The 21,051-nt window shown below is 39.1% G+C and overlaps 1 protein-coding gene across 3 annotated transcripts in view; it reads right to left on the bottom strand.

Moving 5' to 3' along the window:
- KCNT2 (potassium sodium-activated channel subfamily T member 2) overlaps positions 1-19,302 on the bottom strand; it is a 443,182-nt gene extending 423,880 nt beyond the window's left edge. For all 3 annotated transcript variants that reach the window (XM_024976669.2, XM_024976670.2, XM_059875651.1), the window contains exon 1: positions 18,666-19,302. In XM_024976669.2, the coding sequence (XP_024832437.1) occupies positions 18,666-18,760 (95 nt within the window). In that variant the 5' untranslated portion in view covers positions 18,761-19,302. The remainder of the gene's footprint in view (positions 1-18,665) is intronic.
- Between the last annotated feature and the right edge of the window lie 1,749 nt (positions 19,303-21,051).

Raw genomic sequence — 21,051 nt, 5'->3', positions numbered from 1 at the left:
GAACAAAGCTAGTGGAGGTGATGGAATTCCAGTTGAGCTATTTCAAATCCTGGAAGATGATGCTGTGAAAATGCTGCACTCAATATACCAGCAAATTTGGAAAACTCAGCAGGGGCCACAGGATTGGAAAAGGTCAGTTTTCATTCCAATCTCAAAGAAAGGCAATGCCAAAGAATGCTCAAACTGGCGCACTATTGCACTCATCTCACATGCTAGTAAGGTAATGCTTAAAAGTCTCCAAGCCAGGCTTCAGCAAGACATGAACCATGAACTTCCAGATGTTTAAGCTGGTTTTAGAAAAGGCAGAGGAACCAGAGATAAAATTGCCAATATCCGCTGGATCATCAAAAAAGCAAGAGAGTTCCAGAAAAACATCTATTTCTGCTTTATTGACTTTGCCAAAGCCTTTGACTGTGTGGATCACAGTAAATTGCGGAAAATCCTGAAAGAGATGGGTATACCAGACCACCTGATCTGCCTCTTGAGAAATTTGTATGCAGGTCAGGAAGCAACAATTAGAACTGGACATGGAACAACAGACTGGTTTCAAATAGGAAAAGGAGTACACTGAGGCTGTATATTGTCACCCTGATTATTTAACTTATATGTAGAGTACATCATGAGATACACTGGGCTGGATGAAGCCTGGGCTGGATGAAACCCAAGCTGGAATTAAGATTGCCAGGAGAAATATCAATAACCTCAGATATGCAGATGACACCATCCTTATGGCAGAATGTGAAGAACTAAAGAGCCTCTTGATGAAAGTGAAAGAGGAGAGTGAAAAAGTTGGCTTAAAGCTCCACATTCAGAAAACTAAGATCATGGCATCCTGTCCCATCACTTCATGGCAAATAGATGGGGAAACAGTGGCTGACTTTATTTTTTGGGGCTCCAAAATCACTGAAGATTGTGATTGCGGCCATGAAATTAAAAGATGCTTACTCCTTGGAAGGAAAGTTATAACCAAACTAGACAGCATATTAAAAAGCAGAGACATTACTTTGCCAACAAAGTTTCGTCTAGTCAAGGCTATGGTTTTTCCACTGGTCACGTATGGATGTGAGAGTTGGACTATAAAGAAAGCTGAGCACTGAAGAATTGATGCTTTTGAACTGTGGTGTTGGAGAAGACTCTTGAAAGTCCCTTGGACTGCAAGGAGATCCAACCAGTCCATCCTAAAGGAGATCAGTCCTGGGTGTTCATTGGAAGCACTGATGTAGAAGCTGAAACTCCAATACTTTGGCCACCTGATGTGAAGAGCTGATTCATTGGAAAAGACTCTGATGCTGTGAAAGATTGAGGGCAGGAGGAGGAAGGGACAAGAGAGGATAAGATGGCTGGATGGCATCACCGACTCAGTGGACATGGGTTTGAGTCAACTCCAGGAGTTGGTGATGGACAGGAAGGCCTGGCATGCTGCAGTTCATGGGGCCGAAAAGAGTCTGACACAACTGAGTGACTGAACTGAACTGAACACTTTTTTGGAGAAGGAAATGGCAACACACTCCAGTACTCTTGCCTGGAGAACCCCATGGACAGAAGAGCCTGATGGGCTGTAGTCCATGGGGTCACAAAGAGTTGGACACCACTGAAGTGACTTAGCACAACACCTTTTACTTTGTTTTCAGGGACTTAGCACAGACCACAATTCGTGGTCAGGAATTATGTACTGCTTGTTGAGATGAATGCAATTTTATCAATAAAGAAAATGAGTATATTAAGTAGCAATTTTCTTGGATGTTTTGCAAGGCGTAATTAGAGATTTTGTCCCCTAGAATTTATAACCCTAATGAATGATATAAAATTGCATTGCATAAACATGACAAATACTAACTGAAATTGACCCTCTTTTAATATTTCCTCTTATTTCACAACATTGATATTCACCACAATCCATGTTCACATTTGATAATGACACTTCCAAAGTTTCTTATTGGATTTTGGAGGGAGTACATTTTCATCATCATTGCTTGTTCTCTTTTAGCTCATTAAAGTAGTCTGATGAACTTCTCTACTCTCTCTGTAGTTTCTAAAACTACACATTTGATAAAGCCACTTATTTATTTGAAGCCTTTCAACAATTCCCCACAGTCTATAGGAAAAAAAAAAAATCACACTCTTCCACTTGGCAATATAAATGCTCCTATGGTCTTTCCCCAAACTATTGATATCCATTATTGATCCACAAGTATACTATATTATGTCCAATCCAGTTTACTTATTGCATCTTTTCCTAGAACATGCCCCATGGAAGATCCACCATTTGTACTAGCTGTTACCACTTGATGTCTAATACGTGAATCTTAACATAAAAATTTACTTGCTTTCTAAAACTCTGCAGAAAGCTTTTTCTAATACTCCCATATCTCATACCAGGCATCGCCAGCCCCCCAGGCCACCAGTCCACAGCCAGTTAGGACCCAGGCCACAACAGAGCAGCAGGTGAGTGGTGGGCCAGAAAGAGAAACTTTACTGTATTTAAAGCTGCTCCCCATTGCTTGCATTACCGCCTGAGTTCCACCTTCTGTCAGATCAGTAGCAGCATTATATTCTCATAGGAGCATCAACCCTACTGTGCTTGAATCATCCTGAAATCATTTCCCCTCCCCACCACCACCAATCTGTGGAAAAACTGTCTTTCACAAAACCTGTCCCTGGTGCCAAAAAGGTTGGTGAGTGCTACTTTATACAGTGTTCTACTTTATCTGAATTGTTTTGCAAGTCTTATGTCTTCCAACACAAGTTCAAGGGTGCGATAAAGATGGGACCATATCTTTCAAGCACTTCTTATCATCCTAATGCACATGGTAGCAGGAATAAGTTCAATGTGAGCATAAATTGGGATGCACAGAGGAACTTCCCTTGACTTCATTACATGGGTTTACTAAAAGGACATATTACTTGGAATATGTAGCAGGAGGAACAGAATCAGCAAGTAAGAGCATCTTTATAATGAACATTTTAATTAGTCCTTTTTTGAAGCACATTTAATTATATATTTTTGTAAATGACTAGAGTTTGTTTCTCTCCTACTTACCATGTGGTAGAGAGATGTATTACCAGCTTCTTTCTGATACTAAAAAGGAGACTGAAGTGAAATCAAATGTGTTCATTCCATTGGACAGAAACACCAGTTAAGGATCTGACTCAGTAAATAGAATAATAATAGGCATATACATGTTTAGGAATAATGTGCCTTTTTCTATTCAAAGAATTGGACCATGTTTAGATAGCTGTCACTGATATATTTCACATATTTTTTTTATTCCTCTAGAAAATCATTCTATTCACACTAACACTGAAAAATTAAACATACTCAACTATTATAAGCACTGTTTCTCAATAAGAAGAAAAAAAAAAAACAAATTTTTTATAGGATTTAAGACCAAAAAGAATTCCTTCTGTTCATCCCAATTATGTAAGAGTTAGTACCACTACCTATGTGCTCTTTTCAACACCTCCACCAGTCTCTTGGACACTGAAACAGCTGTTGACTGTCAAGCAGACTGATGGCTTTCACTGAATGGCCCTGTACGTAAAATTCAGAATTCACTTTAACAGTCATTTGAACTGTCACTGTATGAATTATGGACTGAGATACATTCTGCTTTGCCATTTCCATAGGAAAGCTCCTCGTGAATATTAAATTAGAAATGGGAATGGTATTTTTCAAGTCAAATGATTTAAGCTACATACCTAGGTTTAGAAGGGGCTTTAAAAAAATATTTTACATCCAAGTGGAAAAACATTTCAAACTGAAATGATCTTGCACTTTTATTATAATAATGTATATATGTATGTATGTGATGCACATATATATATATTCATAGCTGTGACTTTTTCTTTTAAAAATATCTTCCTTATATTACAAAATTAAAATTCTTGGAGGCTTTGTGTAAACCATATATGCTAAACAATGTAGAAAGACCTCAAATAAATTGACGACATGACTTTTTCCCTAGAAAGTTGTATGTTATACCTAAAATAACATACGAGTAATTATAAAACCACATAATGATATGCAAAATATATTGAGTAGCCTGAGTGATTTCAAAGGTTTAATTAGTAACTCTGGCTCTATGTTCAGTTCTGGGCCCAATCATGAAGTAAGGGATGATGAGAAAAGGAAGAGATGCTGAACAGTCTCAGATCATGGTGTGATACCAGAAAGAGCCATGAACTGTATATTGGCAAGGGAAGTGGGGAGTTATTTCTGTGAATAACCACAGTGACTAAATTTCAAAAAGCTGTTTTGGGAAAATTAAAGAAGGTATTATGTACTCATGGATTGAGAGAATTAATATTGGTAAAATGTCCATAGTACTCAAGGTAATCTAGAGATTCAGTACAATCCATATCAATATTCCAGTGGCATTCTTCATAGAAACCTAAAATTTTAATGGAATCATAAAAGAACCCAAATAGTCAAATCAATCTTGAGAAGGGAAAACAAAGCTGGAGGCAACATGCTCTCTGGTGTCAAAATATATTACAAAGCTATAATAACCAAAACAGTACAGTATTAGTGCAAAAACAGACACTTGATCAGAACAGAATAGAGAACCCAAAAATAAGCCCATGCATATTTGGTCAATTAATTTACAACAAAGGAGGAGAGAATATACAATTAGGGCAAGGACAGTCTCTTCAATAAATTGTGCTGGGAAAATTGGACAGCTACACACAAAAGAATTAAACTGGACAATGATCTTACACCATGCAAAAAATTAACTGTGGATTAAAGACTTGAACGTAACACCTGAAACTATAAAACTCCTAGAAGAAAACACAGGCAGTAAGGTCCCTCACACAGGCCTTGGTGATCATTTTAATCTGAGACCAAAATGAAAGGCCACAAAAGCAAAAGTAAACAGATGGAACTACTTAAAACTAGAAAGCTTCTACACAGAAGAGGAAACCATCAACAAACTGAAAAGGCTGCTTACTTAATGAAAGAAAATATATGCAATTGACAAATCTCATAAGGGACTGATATCCAAAATATATAAAGAACTTACACAATTCAATGGGCTTCCCAGGTGGAACAGTGGTAGAAAATCCACATGCCAATGCAGGAGATGCCAGAGAAACAGGTTTGATCTCTGGGTTGAGATCTCCTGGAGTAGGAAATGTCAATCCAGTTCAGTATTCTTGTCTGGGATACATCATGGACAGAGGACCCTGGTGGGCTACAGTCTACCTAGTCCACAACTAAGTGACTAAGCACACATACACATACAACTCAAGAGCAAAAAAGCAAGCAATCCAATTAATAAATGGGCAGAAAATCCGAATATACTTTTTTTTTTTCAAAAAGACAGACAATCAACCGGCCAATGAAAAAAGTCTCAGTATCATTAGTCATCAAGAAAATGTAAATCAAAGCCACACTGAGATATCATTCAGAATGGCTACTATGAACAAAAAGAACAATATAACAACTGTTGCAGAGGTTGTGAAGAAAAGGGCACCCTCCTGCACTGCTGAGAATGTAAATTGATGCAGTTCCTCATGGAAAACACTACAAAGTTCTTCAAAGAATTAAAAATAGAACTATAATGTGATCCAGAAACTCTACTTTCGGGTATTTATCTGAAAAAAATGAAAATATGAACTCAAAGGGATATATGCAACCCTATGTTCATATCAATATTTATAATAGGTAACATACAGAAACAATCTAAGACTCCACTGATGGATGAATGTAATAAATAAATTCTGCCATGTGTGTGTGTGTGTGTGTGTGTGTAATATATATGTATTTCACCCATTAAAAAAGAGAGAGAATGAAATCTTCATTTGTAACAACACAAATGGACCTCAAGGGCATTATGCTATGTGAAATAAGACAGAGAGAGACAAATACCATATGATCTCTCTTATATGTGGAATCTAAAAAATATATATATAAATTTTAAAAATGAAAAAGCTCACAGATAGAAAAAACAGACTGCTGGTTGCCAGGGGCTCAGATAAGAAGTGGGAGAAATGGGTGAATTGTTTGTTTTAGTTTAAATAAATTGATTCATTTAAAAAAAATTGTACCTGCACTTTGAAAACATAAAAATGTATTCTCAGGAAAAAAAAAAACTGAGGAGTCAGTTAGTCAGGAATATTGAATACTAGGCTGAGCAGTTTAAATTTCACATAATAAGCATCAGTGACATGAATATTATGTTAAAAGTGTGTTAAGAAGATTGTGATGAAAACGCTTGAGTTGAATGAGACTTGAGTGGGCCATAGAGATTATTGGAGGTAGGGTGCAAGGGAAAGGCTTGCAACAATGAAGTGGAAAGGCTTGCAACAATGAAGTGTGCTAACAAGAGTTACATTAATTTAAATAAGAAAGAATGAAATCCTACCAAAAAAGGATAGAGATCAAAAACTAACTTAAAAGAAGCAAGTTGAAAAGACAATACAAAACTACTGTGAAGTTTTGAAATGGAGAATTCTGGAGGATTATAATGATATTGGTGATGGTGGATAAACTGAAAAAATATTCTAGTTTGAGGCTATTTTTATCAATTACTTAGCAACCAGAAGTCTGCTGTAAAAACTATGCATTTAACATATATCTCTATGTGTATGAAGATAAGAAAGGGCTATATGAATAATTAAATTCAGGATATTTACAAAGTCTTAACATAATATTAAATTATATAATATATACTTTAGGTATTTGTGGGAAAGGAAAATAAATTAATCTAACATTTCTGAGCAGGTGAGAATAACTACAATTCAGGCTTGTGTTTTGGTTAGAATCCTTATAGATTCTACATTCAGTAACTGATCCCAGGCTCTACTGATTACATTTATCCTTCAGGTTCACAACAAAGAATACAGCTCTAAACTCACTTCATTCTTAATTCTGAATCAAAGCCATTTATATATCTATCTATATTTAAACTTTTTAAGGATGATCACATGAAAGACTGTAACCCATCAGTAACATGGAGTGTTTCTTTTTTTTGTCCTGAAATACACTTATGTGTGTCCTGTAGATGTGCTTGAAATGAATAATTCTTTCTAGTTATATCAGCACCTGGCAGTGAGAATATCACAAAAGTCTTGTGAAATCTGCTATTCTTTTATGACAGAAGAGTGGGTGAGGACACTGTACACCAGGCAAGATCCCTGGGAACAATGTCCTTTCAATTTGAACACCAAGACAAGCTGTATTCCTCCTGAGCTGCAGGTTTATTTCTCATCTTATGTGACTGATGATGTCTTTTGCTCTTGCTAACTCTGTTGTCCATCTCCAGTAGCTACTTAGAGAATCATGGAATTCTTACTGTGTACCGACTCTATACTGGATTCATTTTTGCCCCTTTATGGCGTTTTCCTTCAGCTCTGTTTTTCTATTTATGATATTGCAGGTGTTTATGTGGATCACTGCAATTTTTTTTAAAACAGGTGAAACATACTAATAGGTACGCCTCCATATTAAGGCCTCCATTAAGTAATTTCACATCACCACATTTAGACATCATAACATTTCACAAGAGGGTTTCCATGAGCATCAGCAAGATGGCTGAGAAAAATTAATTTCAGGTAGGTACCAATATCTTAGGGAGTAAAAGTATAGTAGAAAATCCCAAAGTTACATGAGAAATATTTAAAAACAAAACAAAAAACCTAGCCGTATAAAAAGAAAGGTAGTTGTTGTGAACTGTTGTGACTCCTGGGATGTCAATTACCTTTACCCATGCATGAGTGATAGTCGCATAGTCCTGCTGACTCTCTGAGACCCCATGGACTTGTAGCCTGCCAGGCTCCTCCGTCCATGGAATTCTCCAGGCAAGAACACTGGAGTGGGTTGCTATTTCCTTCTCTGAGGTTGCCCATGCATACTCAATTACTAAGTCGTGTCCAACTTCTTGTGACCCCACAGACTATAGCCCAGCAGGTTCCTCTGGCCATGTTATTTCCCAGGCAAGAATACTGGAGTGGATTGCCATTTCCTTCCCCAGTCAATTACCTCTAGCCTATCTTTAATAAAAACAGCAATAAATATTTAAATAAATAAATCTCTGCCTTGATTGTTTCACTAATTCCCTACTTCAATCCACTTTCTTCAGATTGTGAAAAGAACAGTACTCTATATGGAGTGGGGGAAATTATTTCTCCCAGAAAATATCATCAGTTTCAAAAATTCTGTAACTTTCCTGTTGAGTTACTCAAGTGATGCTGGACTAAAGGGATGCAGATGGTCTGTGATTTTTCTACTTTCCAAAGTATTCACATTTGTTTGCATTTTGTTCTGTCTGTTATTTCACAGCATTAAACCACATTTGTTTAGTTGTAAACATAGTGGGTAGGCAGATTAATTAGATTCTGGTTCTAGCTCTTAGGGTTATGTAACTGGGAACAAGGCATGAATTTCTGTACCTCGGGACATTCATCTGTAAGAAGGGGAAGATAACCAGATTCCTCAGAGCTGGTGTGAAGATTCAGTGAAATAATACACATGCTTAGAACAATGTGTGGTGTTCTACACCCTCTTCATATCATCATCAGTTTTCATTTCATCTTCTGTATTTTCAGGGGAAACAGGTGGCATAGCACAGGAACTCTTGTAGAGAGATAGACAAGAAATAGAAACATAACACTGAAAGCTTTCATCTATAATTGGCCAGTGTCATCACCACATGGTGCAGCAGTGACTAAAGTCATCACTGTCCCTGTTGACCAGCTTGTGCAGCTTACTAATCACCAGATCCGATTCTGAGAGCATGGACTGGCATTTTCACTTTTGACAGACCTGACACCACAGGCTGTCCATTATTAAACCACACATTTGGTCCTTCTGTCCCAGGTTGTCTGCAACATGTGGACAATCTTCAAGTCTTCCCACAGGGAGTTGAATGAGGTTAAAATGTGTCAATTTGCTTTTATCCCTCTTCACACGGTACTTTACAAGATGAGTTAAGGATGCCCCAGATATAGCAGTTCATCATTCTGTTTCTGTGCAAGGTGCAATGCAAGGCAGCCAAGAACAAGCTGCCCTTTAGTCCTTAGATTCAGAGGTTTCTGGCTTTGTGTGCAAGCTCCTATTCTCACACAGACTTGGGCAATGTGAAAAGAAGAAGTAATAAAACTCTGAGTTCCAGGAAGACGCACACAGAGAGAAATGATTCTTAATCTTTAAAGCCGGGGCATCATCGCAGTAGTGCTAAGAGAGCTAAAGGGCTTCCCAGATGGTGGAGCAGTAAAGAATCCGCCTGCTAATGCAGGAGACACAGAAGCTGCAGGTTCCATCCCTGGGTCAGGAAGATCCCCAAGAGGAGGAAATGGCAACCAACTCCAGTATTCTTTTCTGGGGAATCCTATGGACAAAGGAGCCTGGGCTACAGCCCATGGGGTCACAAAAGAGTTGTACGTGACTGAGCATACTGAGCAAGAGAGCTGAAGCACAATCCAAAGACAGGCCCAGTAATGAATCTGAACAGGAAAGGGACTCGCTGCCAGTCAACAGTGCCCTATGGACCAGCCAGGTTTCTCAGCCTAGGTTTTTCTGTCTGTTTTTCCCTCACTGCTTCTATTTGTCATGGAAGAAAAAAAAAGAAAATGACAACGATCAATATGATTGATCCAAGAAAAAATTGGGGAGAGAAATCTCACTTCCCTGGTCTTGCTTTTCTGCAAATGCTCTTTCTTGAGCCCTAGAAGTACATCCCCTCTACTCCTTTCAGGGTATGTGAACTTTTCAGCCTCTATGGAATCCCCTCCCCAACTCCAATCCCATCCCCGCTTTCCAACCAAAGCAGACAAGTAAACCTACCAGGGATACACTGAATTCATCTACATAAATAATTTACTTTTCAAAGAGCAGTGCTTCCTCCTTCCCTTGAAACTGTACTACAACTCAGATTCTCCTTAAGAGAATCTAGTTCTGGTTATTAAGAAAACAAGGTCAGAAATTTTGTGTTCACTCTTCTGCTTCCAGATGACCAGACATAAGGAACCAATGCCATTCTCAGAGTGCTTTCTTGCCTTCACAATGTCTGAGCTTCTATTTATCTGCTGGAAACACATATGTGGTCTCCCTTGTATATGACAGATATGCAATCAAATATCACAGTGGCTCGAGGTCATGCAGCACCCAGATGCTGGGACAAATGATGAGGCCAACTGTACATGAACAAGGCTTTGGGTGAGAGATGGTAGAGAATACAAGGGACCCTCAGCTCCTAAGGAACCACAGTTTCTGTTCTGCAATACACAAGCGTATAACAAAACAACAGTGACATAATGCATAACTTAGAAATGTTATCAGTATTAATGATCGCCTTAGGCAAAAGAAAGCTAATAATGTAATTTGGTTGGTAGAATAAAGCTCATGATTGCAATATGTGGCAAATTTCTCAGTTTCTATGTCAATGAGAATTGACACACAATAATCATTATTTATAAGTGTGTATTAGGTATATTTAATATGGATTATATTAAATGACAGATTAACAACATTCTATATTTTATAGAAATGCAAGGGTAAAATATATATCTAAGGTAGGCTTTATAATTTGCTTCTTCATAACGTTTGGTTCATTTGCTTACAACATTAAAAACCTTACATACCACCCCCATGACTATCAGAAAGAAGTCTGTAGTTCAGTTTATCTTTATCTATTCTACCTGGGCGGTACACTCAGTGTGAAGGGGACTGCAAGTCCCCCAACTTTGTTTGGATTGTAGTTTTTATGACTGCATACAACCAGTTTGAATTTGTACTGAGGCTGAGATTTTCTCAGTGCTATATATGCACCTTTCTTCTCACTATTCTCTAAATAATTTTCTCTTAAATTGCAATCTGATTACTATCTGATTATTAAGATCCCAAGACCTATTTTAAAAATTCCATATCTAGTCAAAAACTGTCAAAGAGTAAAAGTAACTGTTCTTCTGGATCATTACCTATTGTTTTGATTCTTTTATAGAGAAATTTTAAATTAGCAACTTAAGACTTAGGAAAAACGTTAATTTAAAAATATCTTGATTGAAAAAACTCTTGATCAAAAGTATCAAATATTGCTCAGAAAAGGTCACCATTATTTAATTTCATAGTATAAATATACAAAGGAACTGGTGAAATATCACTGTAAAAAATATTTATTTTTGTTTCAGTTTCTAAAGGCAATTGAGACAAGCACAACACATAAGTAAGACAACATCAGCAATACACAAATACACTAATAAAAACAGATGAACCATCAATGACAAAATAATATATAAACATATGAACAAGAGCATGACTGGAAACCCCAGAAGTATCACATTCAGTATTAACCTAAAGGTACAGATTATGGCTAAGCATATTATTAATTTAATGTTTATTTTGTACCAATATTGAAGACCACAATAAATTTTCATTTATATTATTTATCTTTAAAAAAAAAAAGGCCAGTGTTAGTTGCTCAGTTTTGTCTGACTCCTCTGGGACCCCATGGACTGTAGCCCACCAGGCTTCTCTGTTTCTGTGATGTCAAGCAAGAATTCTGCAGTGGGTTTACACACACAATATGTGTGTGTGTAAAGTCAATTTTTGCACCGTTACCTATATCAGTAGCAGGTAATATTTTTATTGCCTTATTCAGAGATTTCTCTTAATACAACAGCTCTAACAGATATAGAACTATGTGGACTCTTGAATAATAAATGCTGAAATCATTTTTATAGATATTGCATATGCATGGTTGGTTCCACTATGTATAGATAATATACAGATAACTGGATAATTAATTAAATAGTAAAATTAAAATTTAATTATTTTTAATAGCACAAAATATTTTAAAAAGTGTATTACTGACCTGAATATAAACATTTGGAATAAAAACTTTACATTAAATGGATACTTTCAAAACAATACATAATTTAATAAGGGAGATAAAATTGATAACATATAAATTTGCCATGTGCCAATCCAAAACCATTACCCCAATTAATTTGATTATGTAAAGTCACAGAAAATAATTTTTTTTATAGAAAACTAAAAAAAAAATACAAAGAAAAAATAACAACAAAAAATAAAGTCACATATTTACATTGTATGATATATAAACTTACCTATACTCCAAAAGCTATCCAACATTCTCTCCATTTTATAAATACCTCTTAACTATTAATTGATTGAACTGTACTTTTTGTTCAAGTTCTTTTATATTTTCAATTACCACAATGCATTAGGTGACTCGTTTGCATTATGTGTGAATGTCAACTATAAAATATGAATGATACACTTAAAATTACTTGAGTTGCAACACCTGACCAAATATCTGAACTCTAGAATAATGTTAATTAAATGGCCTACTCCCATATGACTGCAACTGAGAATTGTCCATTAACAGCAATTTATCTACACTTGTGATAATTTATCCACATCTAGTGCATTGTGTTCCAAACTTTAAAATTACTAAGTCATGATGAAGGATGAGAATGGCTCGTCTAAACTGTCGGAAGACATTTAAGACCTGAAATTTACCAATCTTTAACTGCAAGAGAATATTCTAAATCTTTATGATTTTATAAATCTTAAAACAGGGAAAAATGTATTTTTAACCCTACAATTTTATGTATTACAGAATGGTCCCCACAGAAGATCAATTAAATTTTCAGTCTCTACTCATATTGGTTTCAATTACAGAGTAACTTTGATGATATTAAGTAGTCTAAATATTAGGTTTAAAGTATATAGAAGACTTTGAGCCATCTCTAGTGATTTTAGCTACTTTATTCTCAAGCAAACACTGAATATACTACTTACAAATGGTGGATGCTCTTCTTGACATTTTCAAAATAGAAATTATGTAAGGACATCATCATAACATAAGCAATACTGTCAACATCTTGGCAGAAATTCACTTAAAATTATATCTGTGAACTCCTCCATGATGAAACCCCTGTTTTCACATCCTTTCTTATGTTCTTCCCAAAGCCTAACTTCACGAGGCCCTGAGAGGTAGCATGCATTCAAACATTAGCTGACTGGATAAAAGACTGCTCAGTTCAGTTCAGTCACTCAGTCGTGTCTGACTCTTTATGACACCATGGACAGCAGGACACCAGGCTTCCCTGTCCATCACCAACTCCCAGAGCTCACTCAAACTCATGTCCATTGAGTCAGTGATGCCATCCAGCCATCTCATCTTCTGTCGTCCCTTTCTCCTCCTGCTTTCAATCTTTCCAGCATCAAGGTCTTTTCCAATGAGTCAGCTCTTCGCATCAGGTGGCCAAAGTATTGGAGTTTCAACTTCAGCATCAGTCCTTCCAATGAATATTCAAGACTGATTTTCTTTAGGATTGACTGGTTTCATCTCTTTGCAGTCCAAGGGACGCTCAAGAGTTTCCTCCAACACCACAGTTCAAAAGCATCAATTCTTTGGTGCTCAGCCTTCTTTATGGTCCAGCTCTCACATCCATACGTGAATACTGGAAAATCCATAGCTTTGACTAGACAGACCATTGTCGGTAAAGTAATATCTCTGCTTTTTAATACGCTGTCTAGGCTTTTCATAGCTTTTCTTCCAAGGAGCAAGTGTCTTTTAATTTCATGGCTATGTGAAATTTCATCTGCAGTGACTTTGGAGCCCAAGAAAATAAAGTCTGTCAGTGTTTCCATTGTTTCCCCATCTATTTTCCATGAAGTGTTTGGACCAGATGCCATGATCTTAGTTTTCTGAATGTTGAGTTTTAAGCCAACTTTTTCACTCTCCTCTCAGTTTCATCAAGAGGCTTTTTGCTGCTGCTACTGCTAAGTCACTTCAGTTGTGTCCGACTCTGTGCGACCCCATAGACGGCAGCCCACCATGCTTCCCCGTCCCTCCCTGGGATTCTCTAGGTAAGAACACTGGAGTGGGTTGCCATTTCCTTTTCCAATGCATGAAAGTGAAAAGTGAAAAGTGAAAGTGCGCTTTCACTTCAGCTCAGTCGTGTCCAACTCTTAGCGACCCCATGGACTGCAGCCCACCAGGATCCTCCATCCTTGGGATTTTCCAGGCAAAACTACTGGAGTGGGGTGCCATTGCCTTCTCCGAAGAGGCTCTTTAGTTCCTCTTAACTTTCTGCCATAAGGGTGCTGTCATTTGAATAGCCAAGGTTATTGATTTTTTTCCCTGTAATCTTGATTCCAGACTGTGCTTCATCCAGCATGGCATTTCGCATGGAAGGTCCCTTGGAGAAAGAAAAGGCAACCCTACTCCAGTATTCTTGCCTGGGAAATCCCATGGAGAGAGGAGCCGGGTAGGCTACAGTCCATGGGGTCACAAAGAGTCGGATACAACTGAACATGAGCATTAGAGGATAAGATTTACACAATGATCCATTGATGTGTATATTACATAAGTATTCCATATATTTCACATAGAATTACTTCCCTGGTGGCTTAGATGGTAAAGCATCTGCCTACAATGTGGGAGACCCAGGTTCGATCCCTGGGTTGGGAAGATCCCCTGGAGAAGGAAATGGCAACCCACTCCAGTACTCTTGCCTGGAAAATCCCATGGTCAGAGGAGCCTAATAGGCTACAGTCCATGGGGGTCACAAAGAGTCAGACAGGACTGAGCGATTTCACTTTCACATAGAATACAGATCTATTACATATACATTATGCATATACATTCATATTACATGTGTTTTACATGTATCTGTTTCCCTACCAAAAGGTGGTAAAATATAAATATAAGTGAATTATCTGTGGTTAGTTTACAGAAAATCTATAGTGTGGAATATACACTTCTGTATTATGACAGACTCACCAGTATTTCCTCTTTAACATTACCTCTTCATGCATCAGTGATATGCCTCACTCATTTTTACGTGCCAATCCACCATATCTTATTAAGATTGAACTTAAAATTCTTAAAATGAAGAGCTCTACTTTCCTCTCCTCTAATTCTCCCCCATCATTTCTAGAATGTGCCTCTAGATGGGGAATATATCCATCTTGATGCAGATTCCACCAGAAGCAGACCTTGAGATAAGGATGGAAGTGTAAGTAGTTTACTTGGGAAATGATCCAGAAAATACCAGTTAGGGAGAGAGGGAAGAAAGCTAATAAAGCTCACAATATCAAGCCAGTTACCCCCCCTATACAATTAGAGTGGGGTCCCATAGGACACAGTATAAAGAATATAAGCCAGAGTGGTCCCAACCAAGGAACTAGAAGGCTACAGTATTTATCTAACAAATCTGTATTTACTCAGTGGTACTTCTGACTTGCTCTCCAAGAGGGCCGGGTGTGCACGTAAGGCCAAGAGGAAACAAACAAAAAATATCAGGCAGAGGGTGTTCCTAGAAAATATCCAGAAAATATGGGCAGAGCACTAAATGCATCTGTTGGCAGAACTGTCTACTTATTCCCAGATTAAAGAGCGCTTTCTCCTTTTCTCTGTAGGAATTGAGCCCACGAAGATAACTGAGAACAGAATTGCTACTCACACTTAATGGCAAAGAAAAATTTGTGACCACACTAAAGGCAAAAGAGATGACTTCACTTGCAAACTTAGACTCGTGGATTAAGAAGGGAATGCAATGAAGAGCACCTCACCTATGCTAGATTCCATAAAATTATTCTTATAAATTGAAATTTAATTAGGTAGAGGGAAATTAGGAGCTTCCTAAGTAATTTGAGTCACAAAGGACTGAACCCAAGTGTCATCTTTACACTTGTAAGGTATATCACCATAACAAGTATTTAATTTCCCAGAAACTGAGTTTCCTAGTCCTTAAAATAATTATCTATAATTCAAGGACTATCAGAGAATTGACTGAAATAATAACTATCGTAAGTTAACTTATACATATGTCTTTACATGTATGTTACACACACACATACACATATAACTCATAGGATAGCTAACATATAGCACTAGCTAAGTACTCAGTGTAAACTGCTAGTTTTACAGGAATATCTTACAGAAATAAAATTACTGAAATCTGTAACAGCTGAATGACTTGCCTAAGGCCACTCAGGTAGTGAATAAATAAACACAGCACTGAAATCTGGGTCCTCCCTATTAATCAAAGGATCTTGTCTTCAAAGATGGACAACAAACAAAACCAAAATTAAACAGTAAGTTTTCATGGAGGCACAAAATTACCTTTAAATGTGAATGAACAATGTTTAAAATGTTAATACTGTAACCAAATAGGACCCTATGGGGAGTTCCCAAGACAGATTTCCCCCCACCATGTCCTCTGCCTGCCCCTCGTCTGTAGACAACTTTAGCCTCCGAGGCTGAGTTCCAAAGAATAAATTTAATTGGGGAAGTGGGGAAATGGCAGAAAGAAAGGAAAACAGTCAAGTAAAACAAAATAAGAATATGTCAGCCATTAAACAAAGTCAAGGACCTCAACAGCCATCAAAACATTCTGAGCCCTGATCTTTAGGCTGTTCTGCAGACACTAAGACCCCCACTAGGTGGAAGAAGTTAACTTCCTGCTGTCCACAACCTGGTAGACCCCAAGCTGGTTTAGAACCAGAAAGTTGAACATGTAGACTCCTGATTACCTCATCACCAACCAATCAAAAGAATGTCCAGGAGTTGTACACACTGCACAACTGCACCTCCTCCACATTCTGTCTTTAAAAACATCTCCCTGAAAGCTATTGGGAAGTTTAGGCATTTCTAGAACGAGCTACCTGGACTCCTTGCTTGGTGCCCTGAAATAAAGGCTGCACTTGCCAGGGCTTCCATGGTGGCTCAGCAATAAAGGCTGCACTTGCCAGGGCTTCCCTGGTGGCTCAGATGATAAAGAGTCTGCCTGCACTGCGGGAGACTCGGTTCCATCCCTAGGTCAGGAAGTTGCCCCTGGAGAAGGAAATGGCAACCCACTCCAATATTCTTGCCTGGAAAATCCCATGGACAGAGGAGCCTGGCAGGCTACAGTCCACGGGGTTGCAAAGAGTTGGACACAACTCAGCAACTTCACTTTTTCTTTTGCCTTCACCACAAAGCATTGTCAGTAGATTGGTTTTACTGCACAGGCAAGTGGACCCAAGTTTAGTTTGGTAACAATACTTTATTAGTAAATATGGACAAATTTTAGAGTTAAACTTGGGCTAGTATAAACTTATATTATAAAAGGGATTTTAAAAGTGCAAAACATTTTTTAACATGGCAATGACTCATTTAGGATGCATTCAACTAACCAAAATTAACTAAATATCTTCAGCATCCCTAGAAAAGTAAGGGCAACCCCATTATTATCTTAGATACGATGTTTAAAAAACAAACAAGTCTACCACCACCAGTCTGAAATATGTCCTCTATGTACTCTGCCCAACTCACATTTTTGCAATGAGGATTTCTATTCAATTAATACATGATGATCCTGATGTCCTGAAGTAACAAATATAGATCCAATCTCTATGATGAGCCAGTGAGCTAAGTTAAAATAGTGTATCTAAATGTCAATTAGCACTGAAATTGTTTAAATATTCTTTTCTTCATCTTTAGTCAACCAGAACACCTTACTTACCAAGCATACTGGTATGAATTCTTTAATTTTTATCAATGTATACATTTTTGCCTAAAGAGATTGAACTGAAATATCATCTTCAAAACATCTATATCCCTTTAAATTACTAACATGAGACCAAAGAAGAAGGCCACAATTGATGCCCCAGATAAAATCCCCTGTGTGTAGTGTGGGTTTGTATTGGGAGCTGAGATGGGAGGAAGGTATTTCCCAGTGGTTGAACAAGGAAATTCTGAATGGGGCCAATAATGGGGTTTTTATGTAATTAATACAGAACAGCAATACCAAACTGAAGTTTAATGAAACATTTCAGTTGAGTTGAAAGTCTAGTTAGTATACACGTATTATTTTAAAACAAGGAAATGTGGCATGTGATACCTAAATGACTATTTCAGAAAATACCAAATTCAATGAAACATAAAATGTGCTTTTTAAAAAATAATAATAAGACATAACAAGAGTAATTCCAAAAGTTTAACGAGGCAAAGCAGTGATGCTACAGATAAAACACATGAGCAATATGTTGCTAATAACACTCTAGTTTTGAAAATTATGTTTTAATTTTGTGACATATATACTATTTAGGTTAAATACATTATTTATGAGAAGGTTGGATCATGCTATACGAACACATTATGAATAATAATCATGGTTACCCGTTCAAAGTGAGTTTTTCCAATTGCAAACGCTGTCATTTTCACTAACTACCTGTTACATATTGAAACCAACTGTCTACCTGCGTCTCCAAATGTTTAAAAATTTCCCAGTGGTAGGTGGACACCTAATCAGGTGTGCTTTTTCAATCAACTCGGATGCATTTTCGAATTTGATTAACAACAGCCAAGGGGAAAATATGAAAACTGATCGGCAGTGATGCTGCGTGCCATTTGGACATACTATACCTCTCACACCAGCCTCATCCACACCCTGGGAAAGCACAGATAGACAAAAGAATAAGCACCAAATACATGCAATAAATACATTGCAGGGGTCCGAAAGTGAAAAGGAGTTCCTTGCCTACACCAGTTGCCCTATAGTCAAAATGGAGAGACACGTCAGAGTCCCTCTCCCTCCCTCCCCCAAGCTCTGGCTCCCTTTCCTCGTCTCCCTCCTTTTAGCCTTTCGGCCTCCCTATCCCTCCCTTTTCCAGCTGTATCTCCGGAGCCACACTGCAGCACACCACTCACCTGTCGTCGTTCTGCCATCCTTGGTCCCCGAGCAGCAAATCCCGAAACCTGTACCTGGGAGGCAGAGGGGGCACTTCGCTCTCCAGATCAACCATCCTTCCTCAAAGAGTGGGAAACGTGAGACAACGAATGGAGGAGGCAAGGAGGGCGAGCGAAAGAAAATATTGCCGAGTGGGGGGGAGAGGACTTCGTCAAAGGAGGCGGCGGGAAGGGGGACCGCAGCAAGGGAAGGGGCCTTGGAGGGGGATGGGGGTCTGCGCCCAGCCGGAAGCTGAGGCCGAAAGGGCCGGCTCCTCTCCTCCGGAGGGTGTGATGGGGATGATGCAAACCCAGCCCAGGAGCAAAAGTCTGGCTCTGACAAGGACCGACGATGCCAAGGAACCGCCCCCAGGCTGGGCGCCGCCTCTGGTCGCCAGGACTCGGGGGAGGCGGGAATGCAAAAGTTACTTCGCCCGAAAAAAAAGAGAAAAGACGCGCGGTGCCTAGAAAGAGAGGAGAGGGGTGGGCGTGCGCACAGCGCGAGGGTGAAAGCCGTCCTGCCCGGCTGCAGGCGCGACCCTCCTCGGAGGCTAGCCCAGCTTGCAGCAGGTTCCCGCAGGCGGACGCCCCGCACGGCCGCGCAGGCGCCGGGGGCCCTGGGGTTGGGGGTCCCGGCGCAGCGCAAGGGCTCTCCCCGTGGGCGGGGCCGCCGCGGCGGCCCCGCCAATGAGACGCCCCTCGTTAGCATAACGGTGACGGAGGTGCCGGGGGACGACCAATGGGGGCGAGCCTAATTAGTGGGTTCCCGGGCTGAAATCCCCCCCTCCGGAGGAGGGGGACCCGCGTGCGTCGAATGTCCCCAGGTCACCCGGCTCCTCGTCTTTGGCCGCCTTCAGCCAGGTAGGCAGCGTGGAAATGGCACGTTCCTGGAGAGGGAATCCCCGCTCCCAGCTTCAGGAAAGTCCTAGTCTTTTTTTTTTTTTTTCTCACAGACTGAAAGCCGGGGAGGTGTTTTCCCTGATCCTGGAAAGGAACGAATAAGGGCCACTTTAGGCCGCTGCAGAGAAGTGTTTAGAAGTGTTTAGATGCTGGCATTAGAATGCGTGGAGGATGGCATACTAGGGCAAGAGTGTGGTGCTGTGGGCTTCCATGTGGCCTTCGCCTTGCTCAGTGGTCCACGCGGGCAGAGGAAGGGTGAACCCGAGGTTCCACAGCCTACTTTTCAGAATGGACCGCAGCTTATGAGAACATGCCTATGTTGCTCTTCTAGCAAACACCGATTCCATCAGGGTATGTACATTCGGACACCAACTACTCTTCCTCTGAGAGAAACGGGCCTGAGGGTACAGAGAAGATTGTGTCACGGCCAGTGGCCTCAGGGATCTCATCGTTTGCTTGGAGGATCAAGCTTATAAATGAAGTGATACAACATGAGACACAGTAATCCAGCAACATACAGGTTTTGGAAATACCTATGAGATAACACACTTTTTCATGCACGGAAGGGTCAAGACAGAAAATGAACCAAGTCTTTTATGTTACTTTGCAACTTACTCGAGGAAAGAGAAGAAAGCAGTGGAGCAGGGAGAATCCTATGAGTTCATGCAAAATGATAGTTTAAAATGTTTGGTTCATTCAGGAGTCAGTGATTAATTTGGTATGATTAAATTTTCAGTGAGGTCATGGAGTGGAGGGTTAAATACAGAAAGTTAGAAATTCAATAAGAAGTCAAAATGTAGAAGCAGAGAAAATCGAATGAGCACCTACCTAAATCTTAAGAATCAGTGGAAATAGATGTCTCTATCTTCCAGATCCTACCCATTCTTCCAGACCCACCTCAAATGACATATCCTCTGTTAGATTTCCTGATGCTTCCAGTTGGCTAAGATACCTTCTTCCTTTGAACCCTTCATACCCTCTGTGAGTGTTTTGCTTGGAGTTCTTATTATATTCTGGCCAGCTGTGTGATTAACTGTGCATGTTTCTGCATCTTATCCCCCTTCCTGTGGCTTATCTTTCTAGCACAGTGCCTTCAAAATGAGTAACATCTCAACACATACTGTTGAGATGCATTAAAAGCTCCTAAACCTAGGAAGTTAATCTTTTTTTTTTTTCACTTTGGCTTTAGCTCCAAAGTTATGTGTTTATGGTTTGCTTTTGTTGTGTGTGTGTGTGTGTGTGTGTGTGTGTGTGTGTGTGTTTTGCCACCACTTTGCCAAATGAGAAAGGTGAATTGGTACATTGTTAGTTTAGGTGGGATGGGCTGGGGCTGGGGAGAGAATATCTGTTTTATATTTTGGACCTTATCATCTGCTATAAAGATAGCTTTGTGAAGTTTACTTTTTTGTTTTTACTGTTCCAGGCTAGTATTTATATTTTTATTTATATTATTATAGTCTGCTTTTAT

The sequence above is a fragment of the Bos taurus genome, chromosome 16 (assembly GCF_002263795.3).
Source record: "Bos taurus isolate L1 Dominette 01449 registration number 42190680 breed Hereford chromosome 16, ARS-UCD2.0, whole genome shotgun sequence".
Classification (NCBI taxonomy): domain Eukaryota; kingdom Metazoa; phylum Chordata; class Mammalia; order Artiodactyla; family Bovidae; genus Bos; species Bos taurus.
This window is presented reverse-complemented; position numbering and strand designations above follow the sequence as displayed.